The 21895-nt window shown below is 37.4% G+C and overlaps 1 protein-coding gene across 1 annotated transcript in view; it reads right to left on the bottom strand.

The window, feature by feature from the left end:
- Positions 1-9707: 9707 nt before the first annotated feature.
- The window catches only part of LOC113079238 (B-cell receptor CD22-like), a 35469-nt gene continuing 23281 nt past the window's right edge, over positions 9708-21895 (bottom strand). Inside the window, exons 8-11 of the mRNA XM_026251454.1 lie at positions 18245-18257; positions 11055-11309; positions 10696-10944; positions 9708-9751 (exon numbers count right to left, since the gene is read on the bottom strand). Coding sequence (XP_026107239.1) covers positions 9708-9751; positions 10696-10944; positions 11055-11309; positions 18245-18257 — 561 coding nt within the window. The remainder of the gene's footprint in view (positions 9752-10695; positions 10945-11054; positions 11310-18244; positions 18258-21895) is intronic.

Raw genomic sequence — 21895 nt, 5'->3', positions numbered from 1 at the left:
GTTAGAGAACACTGGGCAAGAGATCAGACACCATTCCTTCATCCAGAATCACTCCAGACCCTTCAGATTCCCAGCTTCCCCTCTTCAGTTCACTCCTCTCATTTTCTGTAAGGTTCAGGTCAGAGGACTGGAATCACTATAGCAGAAGCTTGGTTTTGTGCTCAGTGACCCACTTCTGTGTTGTTTTTGAGGTTTGATTTTGGATTACTGTTGGAAGATCTAAACATGGCCCATTATAAGAGTCTGTCGCTTACTGATTTTTTATCTGTTGGTATTTGATAGAATCAAAAATGACATGTGTCTAAACAAGATGTCTAGGACCTCCATGAGAAATATAGGCCCACAACATAAAAAATACAGCAGTATATTTCATTGTACACAAGGGGTACTTTTTATCTCTGTGTTCACCAAACCCATCTTGAGTGTTTGCTGCTAAAAAGCATGTTTTTTTTTTTTTTTTTCACCATAGAAGCAAGTACCATTTGAAGTTCCAGTCGTGTCTGATAACTGAATATGCAGGAGTTTGTTTTTGGATGAGCTAGGATAATTTTTCTTGAAACCCTCCTAAACAACATGTGGTGATGTAGGTTCTGTTTAACATTTTTTGTGTGTATTTTTTTTTTTTTTTTTTTTAGATTCCTGAACCTTAGACTCAACTATTCTCTGCAATTCTGCAATTGTGACTTGGAAGGAATGAATTGGTTCCTCTTCTGGTAAAATCACCTGCTGAGTTCATCGGTGGAACAAAAATATGGCAGGAACTTTACTTTCTGACCCCTGGACTTTACACCTCTGTCTGTAATATATCTGCTTGTTTTACATTTGTTGGCCACCAGGTGGTATTGTGAGCAAATGAAGTTTCCAGAAATTAACCCTTTTGTGAACCACTTGGCTCATGAGGCTTCATCTTGCCATCACTATTTCCAGCCAAGAGATTTACAAAAGGGTTAATGTTTGGAGGCTTCATTTGCTCACAATACCACCTGGTGGCCAGAGAGGGACCAATATGCAGATATATTACAGACTGTAATATATCTGCTTGTTTTACACTCTTTGGCCACTAATTGACAATGTTGTGATAAGTAGGCTATACCAACTTTTTAACTCGTTACACAACGGACATAGCAGATGTGTGTAGCGAATACAGGAAGGTATCAATCAAGAAGGTATCAGGATTATGAGTTATTTTACATTTTTATTTTTTGATTAATCACTTGGATTAATCATTCATTTTGACTGCACTAATGTTTATTGTAAATAGACAACCATACAAGGGTAACTGTTACTAAGCCTGCCCTGGGTACAAAAATGTCCTTGTCCTTTGCCCTCGCAGATTCCTGCAGCTAAGCTTGGATTCCATTTACATTCCATTAAAGGTTATTGATGACATGCCTCTGAAGTTTGACTTTTTGCACCATAACAATACTTATAGGCAACTAGTCATCATATCTCTAGTCCTTTAATGTATATGCATTGTACTAAAGTGCGTTCATTTTCAATGGGCATATATGCGGCTGAAACAGGTAGCCTAGTGAATCCCAAATTTTTCAAAATTAACATTTTAAAATAACATTATAGTCATTATGGCCTATGGCCTTTAGAAAAATGTTTGTTTTTGAGGAGGTGGGGTAGTGAACAGGCCCCAGTCGTGCAGCCCAAGCTTTTGTTCTTAATGGATTTTTTTTTTAATACATTACTTTTACTTTTATACTTTAAGTTGTTTTGAAACCAGTACTTTTACACTTTTACTTGAGTAAGAAGCTTGAGTTGATACTTCAACTTCTTCAAAAGTCTTTTTAAACCCTAGTATATATACTTCTACTTGAGAGATGAATGTGAATACTTTTGACACCAGTGATATTATGTCAGTCCACATGGCCTTGTGAATGGCACTCATGGAATAAATAAAGTGTCTGAAATGGAAACTGAAATATTAACCATATATTATTCACATATTAATATTAACAGATTAACTCTTAATGTGTTCTGAAGAGTCTGATGTCCAGCAGGCGTTAAATTGATTTCACATTGTTAACACAGTATTTTTAAATGCCCATGCAGACAGAAATGTTTCTTACTTTTCGTGGGTGCTGCCCACACAAGAAGCTATAGACATCATACAATGATCCAAAGGCATTTATTTATAATTAAATATAAAATGCTTAAAAAAAAGAAAGATTGATCATTGAATCACAGACTGACATTTTCACAGTTTTACTTGTTTTTGCATTGCAAAGATATAAACGAAACAAAAAATAATAAAACTGGGTTCCTGGAAACATGTTCAGAAGAAATTAAAACGTATATTGAGTAAGATTATATTTCATCACATTGACCACAGGCAGACAGCTTATTCTTCAACACTCTTGAGAGAAAAAAGGGCAAAAGAGAACTGACAGGATCTAGTGGGTAGTAGAGGTGGGTGGCACAGGAAATAACCCCATCCAGAAAACCAACCTCTGCAATGAATCAGAGCCCACTGACAGTGTCTCAACATATGTCACTAATCAGAATCTTCAAAATTATGCCTGTGTTTGTAATGACAGTCGGAGAGTATTATAGGTAATACAGTAATGCATGAACTGTGAAATTCCTGTCAGTGTTGTGTGTGACTAATACAGTTAATACAGGATGTTTTGGTTGCTGCTGCATACCTGTTAAATAAACAAACAAGAGTCAGAACAAGGAAAAGCATGTATCGTCTTTTGAGTTAATATCATCTTAACATTACAGTGTTTTCCTCAGCTCTACAGCACCACACATTTATCAAATGTGATTCTAGTGATGACCTAACACTGAAAAAAATAATACATTTAAATAATAAATACAAATTACTTTCTCACGTCTGGTGTTGACAGCCTCAGACTACATCTACATTGATCCAGATAAAATTATAAACACCATTTTCATAAAAAAATGTCCAGACTAGTATTTTCAAGATATTTCTAAAAGTTTCTCTTGCACACTGGAAGTAAGAACAGAAACTAGCTACTGGAAATATATACACTGATTCTCTGCTGTAAGTATTAAAGACATACTGCTGCGGCACAAATAGCAATAACTCATATAATCCATACTGGAACAGAAGGAAAACACTGTTTAATACTCATTGACTACTGATGATATATTGAGAAGACCTCTGGATCGTATACTTACTGTCTGATTCTGATATTCAGAAGAGCCCGACTGATGAACAGCAGCTCTGGGATGGACAGACTATGTGAAAGACACATTGATTATTTAATAGATGAAATCACTTTTTAATGCACAAATTCTTTTGCACATGCATGATTATGCTGTAGTTTTTGAGATTTTACTTACTGTGAGTGTGTTGTACACATCAGAAGAACTGGACTTGAGATCTAGAGTCATATATGTGCTCATACTGGGATCATTGTTCTACAGGGAATGAGGGCGAATACATACATATTGTTTTTTTTATTTATTTTTTTTTATTTTGGTGTGTGTGTGTGTGGTGCATTAATCATCTCACCTCATACTCATGTACAGCAAATTTTCTGTTCATGCTTTTCCTCTGACTGTCAAAAAGGAAACAAACAGTTTATGGTTTCATAAATATATAATTTGTAATCAAATATCCTTCTGCATTAGTTTGAAAGTAAATAATGTTTATATACTCCTCATCGTGTTATTTACATTATAAATATTATAATGATGATGATGAATACTCCTCCAGATGTCAATGTGATCACAAACACTAGATTCCCAGCAGCACCATGATGAACTGAAAGAGGAAGGTCGTCATAATTAACAAACTGATGAATGATGTGAAGATACAGGAGTGTGTTAAAGGAGTCATATTATACAATTTTATTTTTTCATTTTTCTTTGGAGTGTTAGAAGCTGTTTGTGAATAAATAAGATCCCTAAAGTTGCATAGACTAAAGTCAAAAACCCAAAGAGATATTCTTTATAAATTTAAGACTTGTCCATGCTATCCTAAAATGTCTCACGCCCCACATTTCTACATCACTGTGTGGGTAGATTTGCATAACATTGCCCAAATATTCACTTAACGAAGGAGTAACTTTGATTCTCTTTAGTATTGTTGTCGTGGAAATGCTGTTTCGTTGTGAAAGTGAAACTACTTGGCTTAGGCTTCCAAAAGAGTACACAACTAGAAATCATTGGTTAAGTTGTATTTACAGCACTGTTCCTGAACAGTTCAAATCAAATATACATGTGTGTGTGGAGCACATTTTACAGAGGACTGTTTCCTGAACCTGGAGAGTATACACTGTAAAAAGTGATACTCTATATTTGCTCAATAAAATTGTGGCAACAGATTACAAGCAATATTATTAATTCAATTTAACACATTAGAATTAATTAGAATTAATCAAATGAGATGCTTAAAAGCAATCATTCAAAATGAGTAAAATAACATGAAGAAAGAAAATAAGTAAAATGTATACAAAAATATTGGTTATGTTAGACAAGACGAGAAGCACCTGGCTGCAGCCTGCATATAGAGGCGGAGTTGCACGTCAACGCACCACATACCTACTCTGATTGGTTCGATTGTCTTTCATAGGCATATATGATAGGAAATGTGCGTGTAGTTGAAGTATACTGTTAAAAATAATATACTATATTTATTTAATACAATTGTGGCAACAGATTACAAGCAATATTATTAATAATACATATTTAATACATTATAATTCATTAGAATTAATCAAATTAGATGTTTAACCATTCAAAATGAGTCAAATTGCACAAAAAATAAAGGTAAAATTAAAAAAATATATATTATTTGAGAAAAGGAAACGAATCAGTATTCTAATGAATACTATGTTATGCATACCAGGCCAGTAGTTGGTGACTAAGAAACACAGCGCAAAAATGTAATTCACAAATTCATGTTTTTGGTGATTAAATGAAGATTATAAAGCCATCGTGTTCAAAAGGTTATGTTTTCAAGCCCCCAAAACAGAGGTTTTGAAGAAACCTGATGTTAACAAATAGAATCACTGAAGGAGAATAATCTAATTACCATTATTGTGGTCAGTGTTTGCTGTAGTTGGGCTCTTGACCCTTAAACATTCTAAACAAGCTAATAAAAAGTAAGATCAGGGGGTGTTTGTTTTTATATTATTTGATCTGAATTTCTGAGTTGGTTGTGTCTTACCTACAACAGACATCCTGGGGTTGTACAGTTTAAGGTGAGAGTTCTTAAACTCTTGGTTTTACATACAATTCCAGGTGTTCTATTGTTGAATTACAGGGGCTGCTTTAATGAATCTTAATTTATCTCAGAGAACAGGCTGTGTTTATAACACTCAGGTCAAACGATAATTATGTAAAACCAAAACAAACCCCACCTTAACATCTATTCTAGTGATGTGTCGTTCTTGAACGATTCATTCATTATGTGACTCGGAAAGAACGATTCGTCTCGGGGGTTGATTCGTTCAGTCGCGCATGCGCAATATTCTATAGGTTATGTTCAGCAAATAGTAATTCACATGTGTCAGTCAATGCTGTCTTGAGCCAGAGAGAGAATTGATTGGTTCACAGTTCGGGTCTATCGGGTTTTTGACTTGTTCCTTTATCACGTGACAGCCCCATACGCTAAACACAAGGGCTGCATCTGAAAACTTAGGCAGGTGACTTGCTGCCTTGCTGTCTAATCAGGCAATGACTTTGCAGGCAGCATTTTTGCACAAAGGCACCTCATGAAACGGATTTCGGACAGGCTTCTGAGGAAGCGTAATGGTTTAATGATCTACAGTAAAATATAGAGAGCTTTGGTGATAACTAGGTGTATATTTCATTACTGCAATATTAATTTCTCGCTAGAAATGGCATAACAAGTGAAAAACGTTGATCAGCAACATACATTTACACACAAACTGACCACCGAACGCAACTTTCAGACGGCAGTTTTATTTTTTGGCTTAACTCTCACGGAATGGAACGCACAGGATTTGGGGATATTAAAAGCAGCGAAGGATACATCTATGATGCCTTCAGAAATCTGCCAGATGAAGGCATCTAGTGAAGCTAACTTTTAATTTGGACTTGCCTTGATGCCTTCCTACCTTGGAATGCATCCTCCGAAGGCAGTATTATTCAGTTTTCAGATGCAGCCAATGCTGTAGGAAAGATAATTGATTAGTTCACAGTTCGGATCCATCTGGTTTTTGACTCGTTCCTTAATCATGTGACCGCCCCATACGCTAACCCAATGCAGTGTGAGCCGGAAAGAGAATTGATTAGTTCATTTCATGAGTATTTTCGGTTCGAGTCATTCCTAAATCACATGAAAGACTCATACGCTAAAGCCAATGCAGTATTGAGCCGGAAAGATAATTGATCAGTTCAATTTTCGGGTCTTCGGGTTGTTCATTTTTTTGTCACATGATGTGACAACACTGGGCTAGAGTAATTAGTTAATTTACAACCTTCCTTAAAATGGTTGAATAGTACTTATAGTACTATATAATAGTACTAATATATATATATATATATATATATATATATATATATATATATATATATATATATATTTTTTTTTTTATTGTTTTTATTATTATTTTTTTTTATTATTATTGGTTATGCTTTAAACGTTGTCCATATGATGGTGAAATCACTTTGATGAAGAGTAGTGATTGCAAGATGAAGCCTCATGAAACATTATGATTTTTTAGCCAAGTGGTTCACAAAAGGGTTAATTTCTGGAGACTTCATTTGCTCACAATACCACCTGGTGGCCACAGAGTGTAAAACAAGAAGATATATTACAGACAGAGGTGTAATGTCCAGGGGTCAGAAAGTAAAAGTCCTGCCATATTTTTATTGCACCCATGAACTCAGCAGCTGATTTCACCAGAGAAGGAACCAAGTCATTCCTTTCAAGTCATAAACTAGTCTCAAGCCAAATCCCAAGTTCTCAGAGTTTAAGTTAATGAGATAATTAATCATTAAGAGACTTATTAAATGATGATTGTGCATTAGCGATGAACACCTGCCATTATTTTGCATTACAGAGGATCAGATGATGATGTTTTATTGGTTAAAATTATGCCACCATCATGGAGATCAGTGTTTCAGTATGGAGATCAAGTTGGGCTCTTGACCTTTGGCATCTTGTGTTAGATATTTATCTGTAAAAGTACGTGTTGTTATAAAGCAATGCAATCAGTGCTGTGCAGAAAACTGCTACTAGCTGGTTTTACATGATGAAATAACTATTAGGCATCAGTCTGTTAATTTTCAAAACTATTTTATTTCACTTAACATATGTTCTGTTTCAAAAAAAAAAAAAAAAAAAACTTGTGGAACTGCCACATGCAAATTAACTGTTGGCTTAATAGTTATGATGAATTTGAAGTTTAGTATAAAGACAGACACAGACATCATGACCCATCATATGAATCTCAACAATGGTGACAACAAAATGCTGCATGCTGGGTAATACAATAGTAAAAACTCCCATCCTGCACTGTAGCATGAATAATTATTTTCACCACTGTTCAGGATAATATGATAAGTGCTCATGTCTAAAATCCTGAGCCTGTACAACTTTCCCCCCCAATATTTAAGCATTACAATAATATTTAATATGACTTCTTTGTAGTTCAGTATTACCTAAACATAATTTAACAAACCAAAGAGAGACACCTTCATGATGTTCATTACAACATTTTAGAAGAAAAGATAACAATTACATTTACTATTTCCAGCTTTTAATTAAGCAGTGTGTTAATGTTTACTATGTAACACAACCGCAAGTGTTTAAAAGCAAATTACTTTGAATTGTTAAAAGGGTCAAGAGCCCAACTAAAGCAAACACTGATCTCCATGATGGTGGCACCATTTTAACCTGTTAACTGTCACTCACGTTTTTGAAGATAGACTTGAATGTGCATGATACAAACCTACATTTTTATATTTCATGACTGAAAACATTTTGTAACATGATTTTGATGTGCCATTTACATGGTAAATGCAATGTCTGATTTTAAAATGGGTTTTGAAGGATGGATTTTGAGATTTTATGTTTTCAAGTGATATATAACTTCTGATGATTTCTAAAATGTGATAGAGAAAAAGGCAACAAGGAATTCTTATTTTTAAACAAAGGTCAAAGCTCCTTTTGTAATGTAGATTTCTGAGGGTGCACTCTTGTCATAAATTGGTCTATTACTTTTCCTAAATAATTTTTAACAAAACATATTGGTAAAATATATATTTGGGAGTCTTAGACCTTTCCAACGATATATAGTTTGTCAAGATTAGATTAGATTTGATTGTAATATAGTATAGTCAACGTAGGCGTCCCGTATACGGGACGGGGTGACATTTAACAGGTTAACCAATATATCATCCGATCCTCTGTAATTCTCAATAACAGCAAGTGTTAATCACTAATGCACAATAATCATTTAATTAGTTACTTAATTATCTCATTAACTTTAACTCTTTGAGGACTTTGGATTTAATTTGAGAGTTGTTTGTGACTTGAAAAAAATCTTGGTTCCTCTGATGAAATCAGCTGCTGAGTTCATGAGTGGAATGAAAATATGGCAGGACTTTTACTTTCTGACCCCTGGACTTTACACCTCTGTCTGTAATATATCTGCTTGTTTTACACTTGTTGGCCACCATGTGGTATTGTGAGCAAATTAAGTTTCCAGAAATTAACCCTTTTGGGAACCACTTGGTTGAAAAGCATAAAGTGATCTTGCCATCACTAATGAAGATATTTTCTAATCTTCAAAAATGACCTTGTTGTATGATTTATGTATTTTGAGTTCACCCTTCTGATTAGACTACATAACTGTAGTGTTACTTGTTTAGGATTCAAAATGTTATTTGCTTTTAATTTATGTCATTATGTCCTTTTTGAGCAATCTTCTTGTACATATATTAGAACGAAATGGCAAGTTTGCCTAGGAAAAGCAATTATTATACCAGGAAACTCAAAATTGGTTTAAAAATGAACAAACTAGGCTATAAATACTTTGTATTGTAGGCTTGGATTAATATATTATTACATAGCTTAGTGTTTATTTACTGGTAGACAGTCAACAAGACAAATTCATCAATATTTTATTTATAACAAAGCTTTATTTATTTATAAAATAATAACACACCACAGATCCTGAAGAAACAGTAACAAAAACACAGTGACAGAAATGTCAGAACTAGCGTATGGGTCTGTGACGTGATTAAGGAACGACTCGACCTGAAGACTCATGAGATGAACTAATAAATTCTCTTTCCGGATAAGACTACACTGGTTAAGCGTAGTGATGGCAAGATGAAGCCTCATGAAGCACTAAGATTTTCAGCCAAGTGGTTCACAAAAGGGTTAATTTCTGGAAACTTCATTTGTTCATAATACCACCTGGTGGCCAACGAGTGTAAAACAAGAAGATATATTACAGACAGAGGTGTAATGTCCAGGGGTCAGAAAGTAAAATTCCTGCCATACTTTTATTCCACCCATGAACTCAGAATCTGATTTCATCAGAGGAACCAAGTCATCCCTTTCAGGTCAAAAACGAGTCTCAAGTCAAATCCCAAGTCATCAAAGAGTTAAAGTCAATGAGATAATTAAGATACTAATTAAATGATTATTGTGCATTAGTGATGAACACCTGCTGTTATTGGAAATTACAGAGGATCAGATGTCAATGTTTCATTGGCTAAAATGATCACCATCATGGAGGTTTGCTTCAGTTGGTCTCTTGACCTTTGGCTTCTTGTGTCAGATGTTTCTCTGTAAAAGTGCACATGCTGTTATGAAGTAGTGCAATTAGTGCTGCCCAGAAAACTGCTACTAGCTGGTTTTACATGATGAAGTGATAATTAGGCATCAGTCTATTTCCAAAACAGTTATATTTCTTTTAACATATGTTCAGTTTTTAAATAACTATAAACTATATGTAAATAGTGTAATATAAATACACTTTTTGTGTAAATTGTACTTATTTTTTTTCATGTAATTCTACTCATTTTGAATGTTTGCTTGTAAGCATCTAATTTGGTTATTTCTAATTAATTCTAATGTGTTAAATGTAATCAATATTGGATATACAATTTGAAACAATTTTATTGAGTAAATTAAGTGAATATTTTTTTTACAGTTTAGACTACAATTCTGTCTGTTCTGACTCACAGCCTGTAAGTATGTTTCCATATTTAAATAATTTGTAACTGATGATTCAAAAGTGAGTTTTAAGCAGTGTGGAGTAACACTTGTTGTTTGTCGCTGCTCAGATCACAAATGCAGACATAGTTTTATGTTTACACGGCACATTACACAACGCAATGTGTAAAAAGACAGTAAAAGTCATTATAATTAGTAATTATGTCCCCACTGGATGCAACAAATGCCTTGTTTTTAATGGGTTTCATTGGTTTTGTCTCCTCGCACTGGGACACAGCATCACAGTATGGTAAGGGGCATAACATTTCCATCACATGCTTGAGGCATACAGCCAATCACTGGATAGCTGGTCAATTTGAGCACACCTCACTTTTCAGAACGATGAGCCTTGTAAAAATCAAGTTTCACGAAGGTGGGGCATTGAGGAGCAACAATGACATTAATGCACAGGAAAATAGTGTGTTTTCGAACCTTATACCACATACACACATTGCATTACACCAAATACAAATAATGTTATATTTATCAATGTCATATGACCCCTTTAATTAAACCTTCACCTGTGACCGTAACAGCATCTGATCTCTGAGATCCGTGTTGATTGTGAGCTTCACAGTAGAAGCGTTCACTCTGTAGTGCAATGAAACTCTGTCCAGATCCAACAGATGAGATTTGATTCTCCTTAAACCAGCTGAAGTTCAGAGCAGGAGGGTTTGAGTCACTGCTGCAGATCAGAGTCACTGAATCTCCTTCCAAAAACTGACCAGACTGAATGATGGACACTGAGGCACTCTTTGGAGGATCTAATGTAGAAAATACAGACACAGTACCATTATCAGTAACAATAGATTTGGGATGACACACAATTTTTAGATGATTGAATAGCACATTTATTGAAGCATCATTAACTCACACATGACGTTTAAAGTCACAGCATCAGAGTATTTCTCTCCATGTTTATTGCTGGACTTGCACTTGTATTCTCCGCTGTGATGAGAGCTGATCTTTGAGATGCTGTAGATTCTTCCAGATCCTACAAACGTTCCTCCTTTAAACCAGCTCATTTCTGCAGGAGGATTTGAATAACTGCTGCAGCTCATAGTCACTGAATCTCCCTCCACTATTATATCAGATGGACTGATGGACACTGAGACACTCTTTGGTGGATCTAAAAAAGACAAAAGTTATTATATTTTTTTTTCCCCCAAACATAAACTCAACAATTAATATACTAATGAATCCATACTCACATGTGACACTGAGCTGAACAGCAGGAGAAATGTAAGTGTGTCCCTGTAGAGCACAGCTGTATCTGCCTGCATCCTCTCTTCTGACTGACTGCAGCTGGAGTTGATTTTTTCTGTCTCTTTTTTCAGTTAATGGCTGTGAGTTTCTGTACCAGATGAATGTTGCTCTTTCAGTCAGATCACAGCTGCTTTTACATGTCAGACGGACTGAATCTCCCTCTGTCACTGTCTCAGGAGACTCCACCTGAAGATCTGAACACAACACACATTATATCTAGTGCTGCTGTCATACACGGATTCTTATCCAGCATAATACACAGAAGAAGAGGGAAACTTCACCTGTGACAGTAAGAGTCACTCCTGGATCACCGACCCATTTTCCATCTGTTACATTTGTTGTGAATCTGAAATAATACATCTGTGAATCCTTCTGTGTCACGTGACTCAGTCTGATGGTGCAGCTATTCTGTTTATCTCCCAGATACTGAAGCCTCTGACTGTATTCAGGGTCCTCAGACAGATCTGGAAGCTTTTCAACCTTTACAGGATTTTTGGTCCAGAACACTTTCCTGATCTCATATCCAGTAGGGTATGTATAAGTGCATCTCATTATCACTGCTGAGTGCTTTAGTGCACAGATGTGTGAATGTCTGTAATTCACACCCCAATCAGCACTAGAAACCCCTGAAGCACAGAATTCATAAAGTGAACAAAATATGAGCAGCTGAAAGTTGGTGGGAAAATGCATTATCTTAAGTGTTTCTAAAGTGTTGCAGAGACTCACCATGAATCAAGGTCAGAAAGATCAGAGTAAGTGAAGGAGCCATTGTGACTGACAGCAGCATAGCATGCCTACAACAACAACAAATCAATAGAGGCATATTTAAGCTGTAATGAACCAGTTTTATTTATCTATTTCTTTGAAGATCATTTTAAAGTTATCTTCATTTGTAATTTTTAAAGAACAATATAATTATCACTGTCAATCTAGTTGCTGTTGTTTTTTGATGTTTAGTCAGACTCAGTGTGACTGGTTTAGAAACACACTTTGTCTGATCCCACCTTGCTCTTTCTGCCCAGTGCAAATTAATAGACAAATACCGACATTTTATTCTCTCTCTATCTCTTTTTTACTATCATTCGCAATACTGTACAATGCCAGCATTTATTTTCCTTATAAGTAAGATAAAAACAAATTAATTTATTTTTGTTTTGTTTCCTATTCACTACTAACAATATGTGGTTTTATTAACAAAGTTCGGGAGAAGGACGATCAAATAATCATCCAATTTGGCACACAAGTGTATATATATCCAGTCTTCCTACCTCCTGTCCCACGACAGTTTTTCGGCATGGACGGTTTGTCAGCATTCAGTTCGCTCTGTCTGTCATCTTATCACAGGCCCAATCTTCCTTCCGACAAAGATATCGATCCGCTGAACACCAACAAGCGTCATCGTGTCAGCTTCTCTTCTCGCCAAGCCACACGTTGTGGCCAAAAGATCGTGCAAATCCCGAGCTCGCCTCATTTGACAACACGATTGTCCCACCAGGACAGGGCTCTCTTATAATGATGGATCGCAGCCGTGCTCCAGTTCTCACCGCAGAAAGCCTCTCTCGCTTTTTCGGCCGTGGCGCAGTTCGATGCTACCTCCACTAGCGGCGAAGACTGTGCATTGTAGTGATATGTCGTTCGTGAAAGAAACGTTTTTTGAATGAATCTTTTAGGCGAACGAATCTTTCTCAGTTTATACTCATCTATGAAGAATTTTCCAGAGTTGTCATCCACAATGAGCAAGTTTCATATGAGTCTCAAAGAGATCGAGAGCTCTCATTTGAGAACGAAAGGACTAACGGTATACATGTCGAGGTGATTAAACAGATACATGTCGTTCGTAAACGCAATGAACTGGTACATATCTTATCTTAACAAAATTGAGTAAACCGGGTCAGTTGGCTATTTAGCATGTCAATCTTGCAAAATGTGAAGTGCAGTTATAGGTACTTTGCACATATGACTGTTAACATATTTAGCATACAAAAGATAATTCCACGTTTAATCCCCAATTTAAGAACGTGAATATAGACCAATATATGAACGTGAATATAGACCAATATATGAACTGTAGCCTCTACCTATATTTCACCACTGCCGCAGCAGTGTCTGCTCCCGCAAAAGCTTCTACCTATATTTCACCACTGCCGCAGCAGTGTCTGCTCCCGCAGTAGCCCTTTCCATCCTTCCCTACTGTTGCAGCAGTTCTCGCTCAAGCAGGAGACTCAAAAAAAATAAAATAATAATAATAATAATAAATAAAAATAAAAATAATAATAATAATGATAATTTTATGTCCATTCTCCAATTCAACCTCATCAGGCTAGCTTTTATGTCCAACTCCGGAACGCTCAATCTAAATTCGTGCTGGACCCTCCCTTCATCAACGACTTTGGTTTAAAATATATTAGTAATCGAGTATTCTTAAAAAAAAAAAAAAAAAAAAAAAAAAATTCCATCCAGTAATAGGATAAAATGTGTTTTTGCTTTATTATATTGATGTGCGCATGCACAGTAAATCTGACAGGTAGAAAAAAATGTCAGGACACCGGATTTTTATTTAGATGGGTTGATGTACCTTTTCAGTTCTGTATATGTGATGTGACGCTAGTTTTACTTAAATCAAATTGTCAAATGCTCTTGAACTGACTGTCAGAGCAGTTCTGGAGATATTGTTCATGTGTTCAAGTCCTTATTTAGTGAGACCGCAGATGCAGAAATTACTGCGAGCGTCACGCGCGCTTCAGCGTGTGTGATAAAGGAAGTCATGCTTCTGCTCGATTCATTAACAGAGAAACACAGAACATGCAGGATTTACATTTAAATAGACTGTTCCAGCTTAATATTTAGAGATATTAGTCCATATCGTGAATTTTATGTAAGTAAAATTACCCATTTTGATTAATAAAATAAATAAATAAATAAATAAATAAATAAATTCCTCCTTAAATCATGTTGTGTACTTGATTAATCATGTTGTGTAATCATGTTGTGTACTCTCCCTCCCGGTGCAGCAGAGCCAAAGGCCCCCTTCGGATGCAGCGAGAGTCCCTCCATCAGTCGCGTTTTCTTGCCTACTCCGCATCGGACGGGGCTCCCCTACCGGTGCAGCAGACACACGGCTCCCTTCGGTCGCAGGGTGAACCCCCCGTCTGAGTTATGTTGCATGCTCAATGGCGGACAGGGATCTCCCTACCGGGGGAACAGAGCCACTGGCTCCCTTCGGTCGCAGCAGGAGCCCTACATCCAATGCATCAAACCATGCCTCGAATCTTCTTGCCTTTTCTGCATCTGACGGGGCTCTCCCTTCTGGTGCAGCAGACCCATGGCTCCCTTCGGTCGCAGGGTGAACCCCCCCCCATCTGAGTTATGTTGCATGCTCAAGGGCAGACAGGGTTTTCCCTCACGGTGGAACAGAGCTGCTGGCTCCCTTCGGTCGCAGTGAGAGCCCACCATCAGATGCATCAAGCCATGCCTCACATCGTAAGGGGGACTCGCCTTTCCGGTGCAGCAGAGTCGCAGCTCCCTTCGGACGCAGCAAGAGTCCCTCCAACAGTCGTATTCCAGTTAGCGTCAATCAGGGCTCTCCCCTCCGGGGCAGCACTCCCACTGCAGAGTTGTGAACCCCCTACAGAGGTTGGGAGAACCCTCCGAGGCAAAAAAACGTGCCTGACATAAACCCGCAATTGGGGACTCCCCCTTCCAGTGCAGCAGAGCCGCAGCTCCCTTCGGATTCAGCGGGAGTCCCTCCAACAGTCTCTTTGCCTTCTCAGCATCGGACTAGGGCTCCTCTTCCAGTGCAGCAGACCCACAGCTCCCTTTGGGTGCAGTGTGAACCCCCCATCTGAGTTATGTTGCATGCTCAATGGTGGCTAGGGATCTCCCTCCCGATGGGGTACAGCCACTGGCTCCCTTCGGTTGCATTAGGAGCCCTTCATCCGACGCGCCAAACCGCGCCTCGTACTCAGCCGCAAGAGGGACTCTCCCTTCCGGTGAAGCAGAGCCGCAGCTCCCTTCAGAGGCAAGAGCAAGAGTCCATCATTTCTTGATATCTGGCACCGTGCTCCTCTCATAAGCGGCACGGAGGGCTCGCCGGTAAGACGTTGTGAGCCGCAGCTCTCGTCGAACACTGCTCGGGCTCTCCCGGTCGCTCTGCATTTTCTTCCCAAGACGCATATTTTGGGGGGCAACTAAATTTAGCTCTCTGGCTGATGTCCTGTGGCTTTAAGCTTCTTTTGGGGAGTTATTTGGGTTCGGGCTATGCTCCGGGCCCGGACCCCTCCCCCAGGACAGCACGCCAAAACATGCCTACTATTTGCCTTCAGATTAGATGTAAGGGTGAACTCGTGAAATGTGGTTTTATTAACAAAGTTCGGGAGAAGCACGATCAGATAATCATCCAATTTGGAACAGGTGTATCTCGTTTAGCTAATCATCTTAAATAGCGTATATATATCCACAAGCATATAGATATCCAGACTTCCTACCTCCTGTCCCACGACAGTTTTTTGGCATCCCTCCTCCACCCCAACTCCTCACTTCTAATCTATTTATCCCAAATTAGGGATAGGGGGAGTTATTTGGGTTCAGGCTATGCTCCGGGCCCGGACTCCTCCCCCAGGACAGCACGCCAAAATATGCCTACTATTTGCCTTCAGATTAGATGTAAGGGTGAACTCGTGAAACCACCTGGTGGAAAACGAGTCTAAAACAAGCAGATATATTACAGACAGAGGTGTAAATTCTAGGGCAGGGATCCTCAAATCTGGACCTCGAGATCCACTTTCCTGCAGAGTTTAGCGCTAACCCTAATCAAACACACCTGAGCATGCTAATCAGTGTCAATCAATGTCTTTGGGATCATTCGAAAATGGTAGACAGGTGATTTTAATCAGGGTTGGAGCTAAACTCTGCAGTGCATTGGACCTCCAGGGTAAGATTTGAGGAAGGGGGTTCTAGGGGTCAGAAAGTAAAAGTCCTGCCATATTTTTGTTCCACCCATGAACTCAGCAGCTGATTTCACCAGAGGAGGAGCCAAGTCATTCCTTCCAACTCACAAACTAGTCTCAAGTTAAATCCAAGTTCTGAAAGAGTTAAAGTAAATGAGATAATTAAGAGACTAATTAAATGATGATTGTGCATTGGTGATGAACACCTGCTGTTATTTTGCATTACAGAGGATCAGATGCTGATGTTTTATTGGTTAAAATTATGTTGATTTTCACCTTTGTTGAGATTTATATACTGGTTCTTGATATCTGTGTCTAAAAAGCACTGAAGTTCATATTTGTAACCCACAGATATATTTCTTGTAAATATTATAGCAGTACTTTTCTTTGCATGTGGTTTCACTGGGCCGATTATTCAAAATGTAAACTTAAAAAAACAACAACCTTATCTTGAATACAATCACACTGGCTCATTGTGCCTGTACGTTTATTGTATATTACTGAGCTCCCTTCTCTACAACAACACATATAGAGCTAAATTTAATTTAATTAGTCACTTAATTATCTTATTAACTGTGACTTGGGATTTTACTTGAAACTTATTTGTGACTTGATTTCTTCTCTAATGAAATCAGCTGCTAAGTTCATGGGTGGAATAAACATATGTCAGGAATTTTACTTTCTGACCCCTGGACTATCCACCTCTGTCTGTAATATTATCTGCATATTTGTCCCTCTTTGGCCACCAGGTATGGGATTATTTTCCCACCAAATGTATTGCAGTCACAGAGCAAAAAATAATAAGCATATATAAAATATGTAAAAACAAAATAATAACTCACAAAACCAAAAAAAATATATATATTTTTTTTAAATAACGAACAGCACAGTCATGGATTGCAGAAAACTGAAACATGAATTCAAAATTTTTCCAAATCGCAAAAAAAAATCAGGTTTCCTGCTCATGTTATTTTTATGTGTGTGTTTGTGGTCTTTTCCCCTTTGCTCTTGTTTCCACGTTCTGCGCTTGCGTTTCTAAAAGTTGCAGTTTGAGTTTCATGTAAATCAGGGCGGGCTTTAGTGTCATTATTGGCTGCAAGTTCTAGATTGACAGCTGCTCCTCTAGCCAATCAGTTCAAGGGGAAGTTGACGTCACTCCAGTGTGACTCGTGGCTGCTGGGCAGGTATGTGTGAAGATGGATAACCAGCGTCAGCAGACAAATCCCGGATGATCTCAGGTAATTAGCCATAAATATTTTGTTAGTGGGTGACAGAAACATTCCCTTTGTCTATTATGATATTTTATGCAAGCTCTATGTAGTCCGCTATCTAGCCTGTTAACACATGTCTTGTTAGTTTGGTTTAGTAAGCAATACCAGAGAATGTCTTTTAGGCAGTAGGGCTGCACGATAAATCACACGCAATATTTTATTTATCTTGTCAGTAAAGCCAGTTGTGCAATCAGCGGTAAATCTACATTACCGGCGCGCTTTCACGTGGAGAAGCATTAGCGTTAGTCATGAAGCAGCTGCACAGAATGATCACTGATCACAATGATGACATTAAAGTACAGCACGAGCGATAAGAGAGCACACGGATCCAATGCATTCGGATTGCTCGTGCGGTACTTTGATGACATACAGTGATCATGTGCAGCTGCTTCAAGTTGAACACGCTTAATGCTGCTCAACGTAAAAGCGCGCAGGTGATGGAGATTTACAGCTGATTACACAACCGGCTTTACTGGCAAGATACGCATTAAATATCACACAAAGGGAACGTTTCTATCACCTGCTAACGGAATATTTAAGACCAATTTAAAAAAGTAAATTTCATCTGGTATTTGCCTGACACTGCCTATCCATCTTCACACCAGAGGCTGACATTGATTGTAAACAAAATCACTATCACGGGATGGGAAAAAAATGTTGGCGGGACCTGGAATCGTAATAACACTTTGATCCCCGATTTTCCACACAAATATAGCCTACCTTTTAAATAAGTATAAATTGTAGGCTTGTATTTTAATTTTGAACTCAATTGTACTCGCCCTGTGTCTTTATGCTCTCCTGTTTGCTTTAATGTGGCTGGTGAAGGACAGATCATTAACGACTGGTCTATGTGGTAATACAGTAGCCTACATCGGGCAGTAAATCCAAAAGCCCACCTATCATTCATAGACCTCAAATATACATGTTTTAATCAAAAAGACATATGTAGTAATAACTTTACATGGCAGCTCAATCTAATGTTAACCTACAGAAATGTGCGCTACTGAAGTGTTTGTGGAAGTTGAACAGCAGCGCACTCACATCAGGACAGATGGAGGCACGGTGCTCTCACTTGCTCTTAAAATACTCAATTTTTGGTCATACAGATAAAAGTAATAAATCTTTCGAATCCGCAAACATTTATTTGTGTACACTCAGAATAACAAAGAAACGTTGTGCTTCTGTAAAATAATTAAACAAAACAAGGTGCGGTTTCTGTCATCTTGGTCATTGAGAGAGAATCTCAATGTGTGAAAAATAAATCTATAGAGTGCCACTCTCAGAGTGCAATGTATACACTCAAATGAAAAAAAAAAAAAAAATAGAAAACATATGTTAGCATGGATGATTTACATTGTGTGAAATGCACAATGTGCATTGTTTAAGATGGCTTTCAGTTCAATAAAATAAAATAAAAAACTACATTTTCAATTTTTATTTAACTAAAGTGGGTATGCTCTGATCTGTGTTGTATTTTTTCCACTGTAACTGACAGATTCCTGCTGAAAAATAAATAAATAAATACAACATGGGAGTGGGAGAGAACGTGAGTCATTCCGGGAAATGGGACGGGATTTCCCCCCAGTTTTTATCGTGGGATTGGGACGGGACAGGATCTTTTTTTTTTGCGGGAGTGGGACGGGGGATATTTGAAAATCCATTCCAGTGTCACCGTCACCCCCTACTTCACACCTCTGCCACAGCAGCCACGAGTCACACTGGAGTGACGTCACTCCCCCTTGAACTGATTGGCTAGAGGAGCAGCTGTCAATCTAGAACTTGCAGCCAATGGTGACGCTGAAGCCTGCCCTGAATTACATGAAACTCAAACTGCAACTTTTAGAAACGCAAGCGCAGAACGTGGAAACAAGAGCAAAGGGGAAAAGACCACAAGCACACACAGAAAAATGACATGAGCAGGAAACCTGATTTTGTTTGAGATTTGAAAAATTTATGTTTCAGTTTTGTGCAATATAATTTTAAATGTGTTTACATTTTTGATTAACGCTTATTATTTTTCGATCCATGACTGCGCTTTTTGTTATTTAAAAAACTGCATTTGTTTTTCGGTTTTGTGCGTTATTATTTTACACGTGTTTTTAAATATTTGATCTTTGCTTGTTATTTTTCACTCTGTGACTGCAATACATTTGGCGGGAAAATAATCCCATAACCAGGTGGTATTGTGAGCAAACGAAGCCTCCAAAAATTAACCATTTTGTGAATATCTTGGCTGGAAAGCTTAAAGTTTCATGAGGCTTCATCTTGCCATCACTATTTTTACTGTTTCTTTGATGTTACCATTGTGGAGATCAGTGTTTGCTTTAGTTGTGTTCCTGACCCTTGACTTTTGAACTTTAATTTTGGAAATAATCTCCAAAACTATGACATTCAATTGTGCTGATTTGTGCTGTAAAAAGTAATGTTTTTCAACCAATTTTTTTAAAAAACAATAAAAGTAAATTTTTATTTGTGGCCATAATGTTTATTTATTTATCATTATTGTCAGCTAATAAAACCTATGCCTCAGGAACCATATTCATTTAACATCTAAGGCTAAATGTAGCTCTTGACTGGTTTGAGTTAGATGGTGATGAACACCAAACAGTAGAAAATCAGTTGAGTCTCTCCAGCTGTAAATGTCATTGTTAAAGTCTTGTGTTTCTTTTAATAAATTGACATATTGATAACACTGAACCTTTTATAACGCTCTTAATTACATGTCGATGCAAACTGTATTCATTAGTGAATGTGGTGGTGCTTATTGGGAATGGTCACTTATTCCTTTTATGAACTGTTTCAAATGCAATACATTGATTGCATGAGATTACGTTTGTAAATGATAGCCTGTCCCCTTTTTTAGTTTGCACATATACTATTTATCATCAAACTGTTATAACTGTGACTAAATACAGTATATATACGTCTGCCATATGTTGCCACCCCTAAAAAATTCCTGCCCTCTTCTCGCCACCCCATCAATATTTTTCTAGATCCGCCCCTGGTTGCAGTGTTTCTTTCAACGAAAAAAACTGGCACAAATCAAGCACAAATGAAAGACATCAGTTTGGTGCAATTTAGTTGAGGTTGGGTGCAGAGTGACGTCACAGCTCCTGAATTAAAATGGTTATACCTGTGAATGGAAAATAGATAGACTGTTTGTTTTAAAGGCACAAACCACATACCGAGCACAAACGAATGACACCGGCTTGGAGCAAATTGAACAACATGGGGTGGAGAGTGATATAACACAACCAAAAAAAATTATGTTCAATATCTCAACAACAAAACCAGCACAAACATTCATTTTTATGGCACAAAACAGCACAAATGTAGCAAAAACGAATGACATAGTTTCGGAGATTATTTCCTTTTATGGGGTGCCAACTTTATGGAGGTGTGTATTATGCCCCTGAACTGTCAACTGATTTTATTTCAGTTAATATAATTTTATTAACAGGCTGTGGCTGAAGTCAGTTGTAGTTCTCGTGTTTCTCTTTCCTTCAGTGATTCTGTTTGTTAATAGCAGGTGTTCATCACTGATGCTCAATAATCAATTAATCACATAATTATCTCATTAACTTCACTGATTCAGTGTTACTCAAACACTCTGTAGTGTGCACACATTATAAGTGTTCATTTAAAACAGTATTTTATTGTGGGGTTTAAATGATTAAAGATTTAAGATGAAGAAAAAAATAGCATGAAACATAATTTAACAGTAATAAACTGTTTTTATACAGTTTGTTGCTGTGACTTTGCATAAAACTTTATGCAAAGTCATACACTGATAATGAGAGTAAATAATAAAACATTTGCACAAGATAGATCTTTTAGTTTAATGTAATTTTGTGGTTCACCATTGTGCTGGAGAGTAGAGCCTGTGATTCAGTCAATGATGAGCCACAAACACTAATTTTCTGCTGCTTTTTGTAATGATTGTAAATGTGGGGACACTGATACAGTGGTGATCTCTGTGTTAAGTATTTCAGCGCATACATGTGTGCTATAGCTGACAATGAGCTGCGGTAATTTGAGTAAAAGTCTTTCAATTTACTTTACTACTACACATGAAGTGGCACTCCTGCTGCCAGTAAAATGCTGTTATTTGTGTGGTCAGATCTCTTAGACCAACATACAAAACATGCTATTGAATGTAACCCACCGCCCCCCAACATCACAAACAAACAAAAAAGAAATAAAATAATAATAATAATAATAATAATAATAAT

The sequence above is a fragment of the Carassius auratus genome, unplaced genomic scaffold (genome assembly GCF_003368295.1).
Source record: "Carassius auratus strain Wakin unplaced genomic scaffold, ASM336829v1 scaf_tig00027515, whole genome shotgun sequence".
Taxonomy (NCBI): Eukaryota; Metazoa; Chordata; class Actinopteri; order Cypriniformes; family Cyprinidae; genus Carassius; species Carassius auratus.
This window is presented reverse-complemented; position numbering and strand designations above follow the sequence as displayed.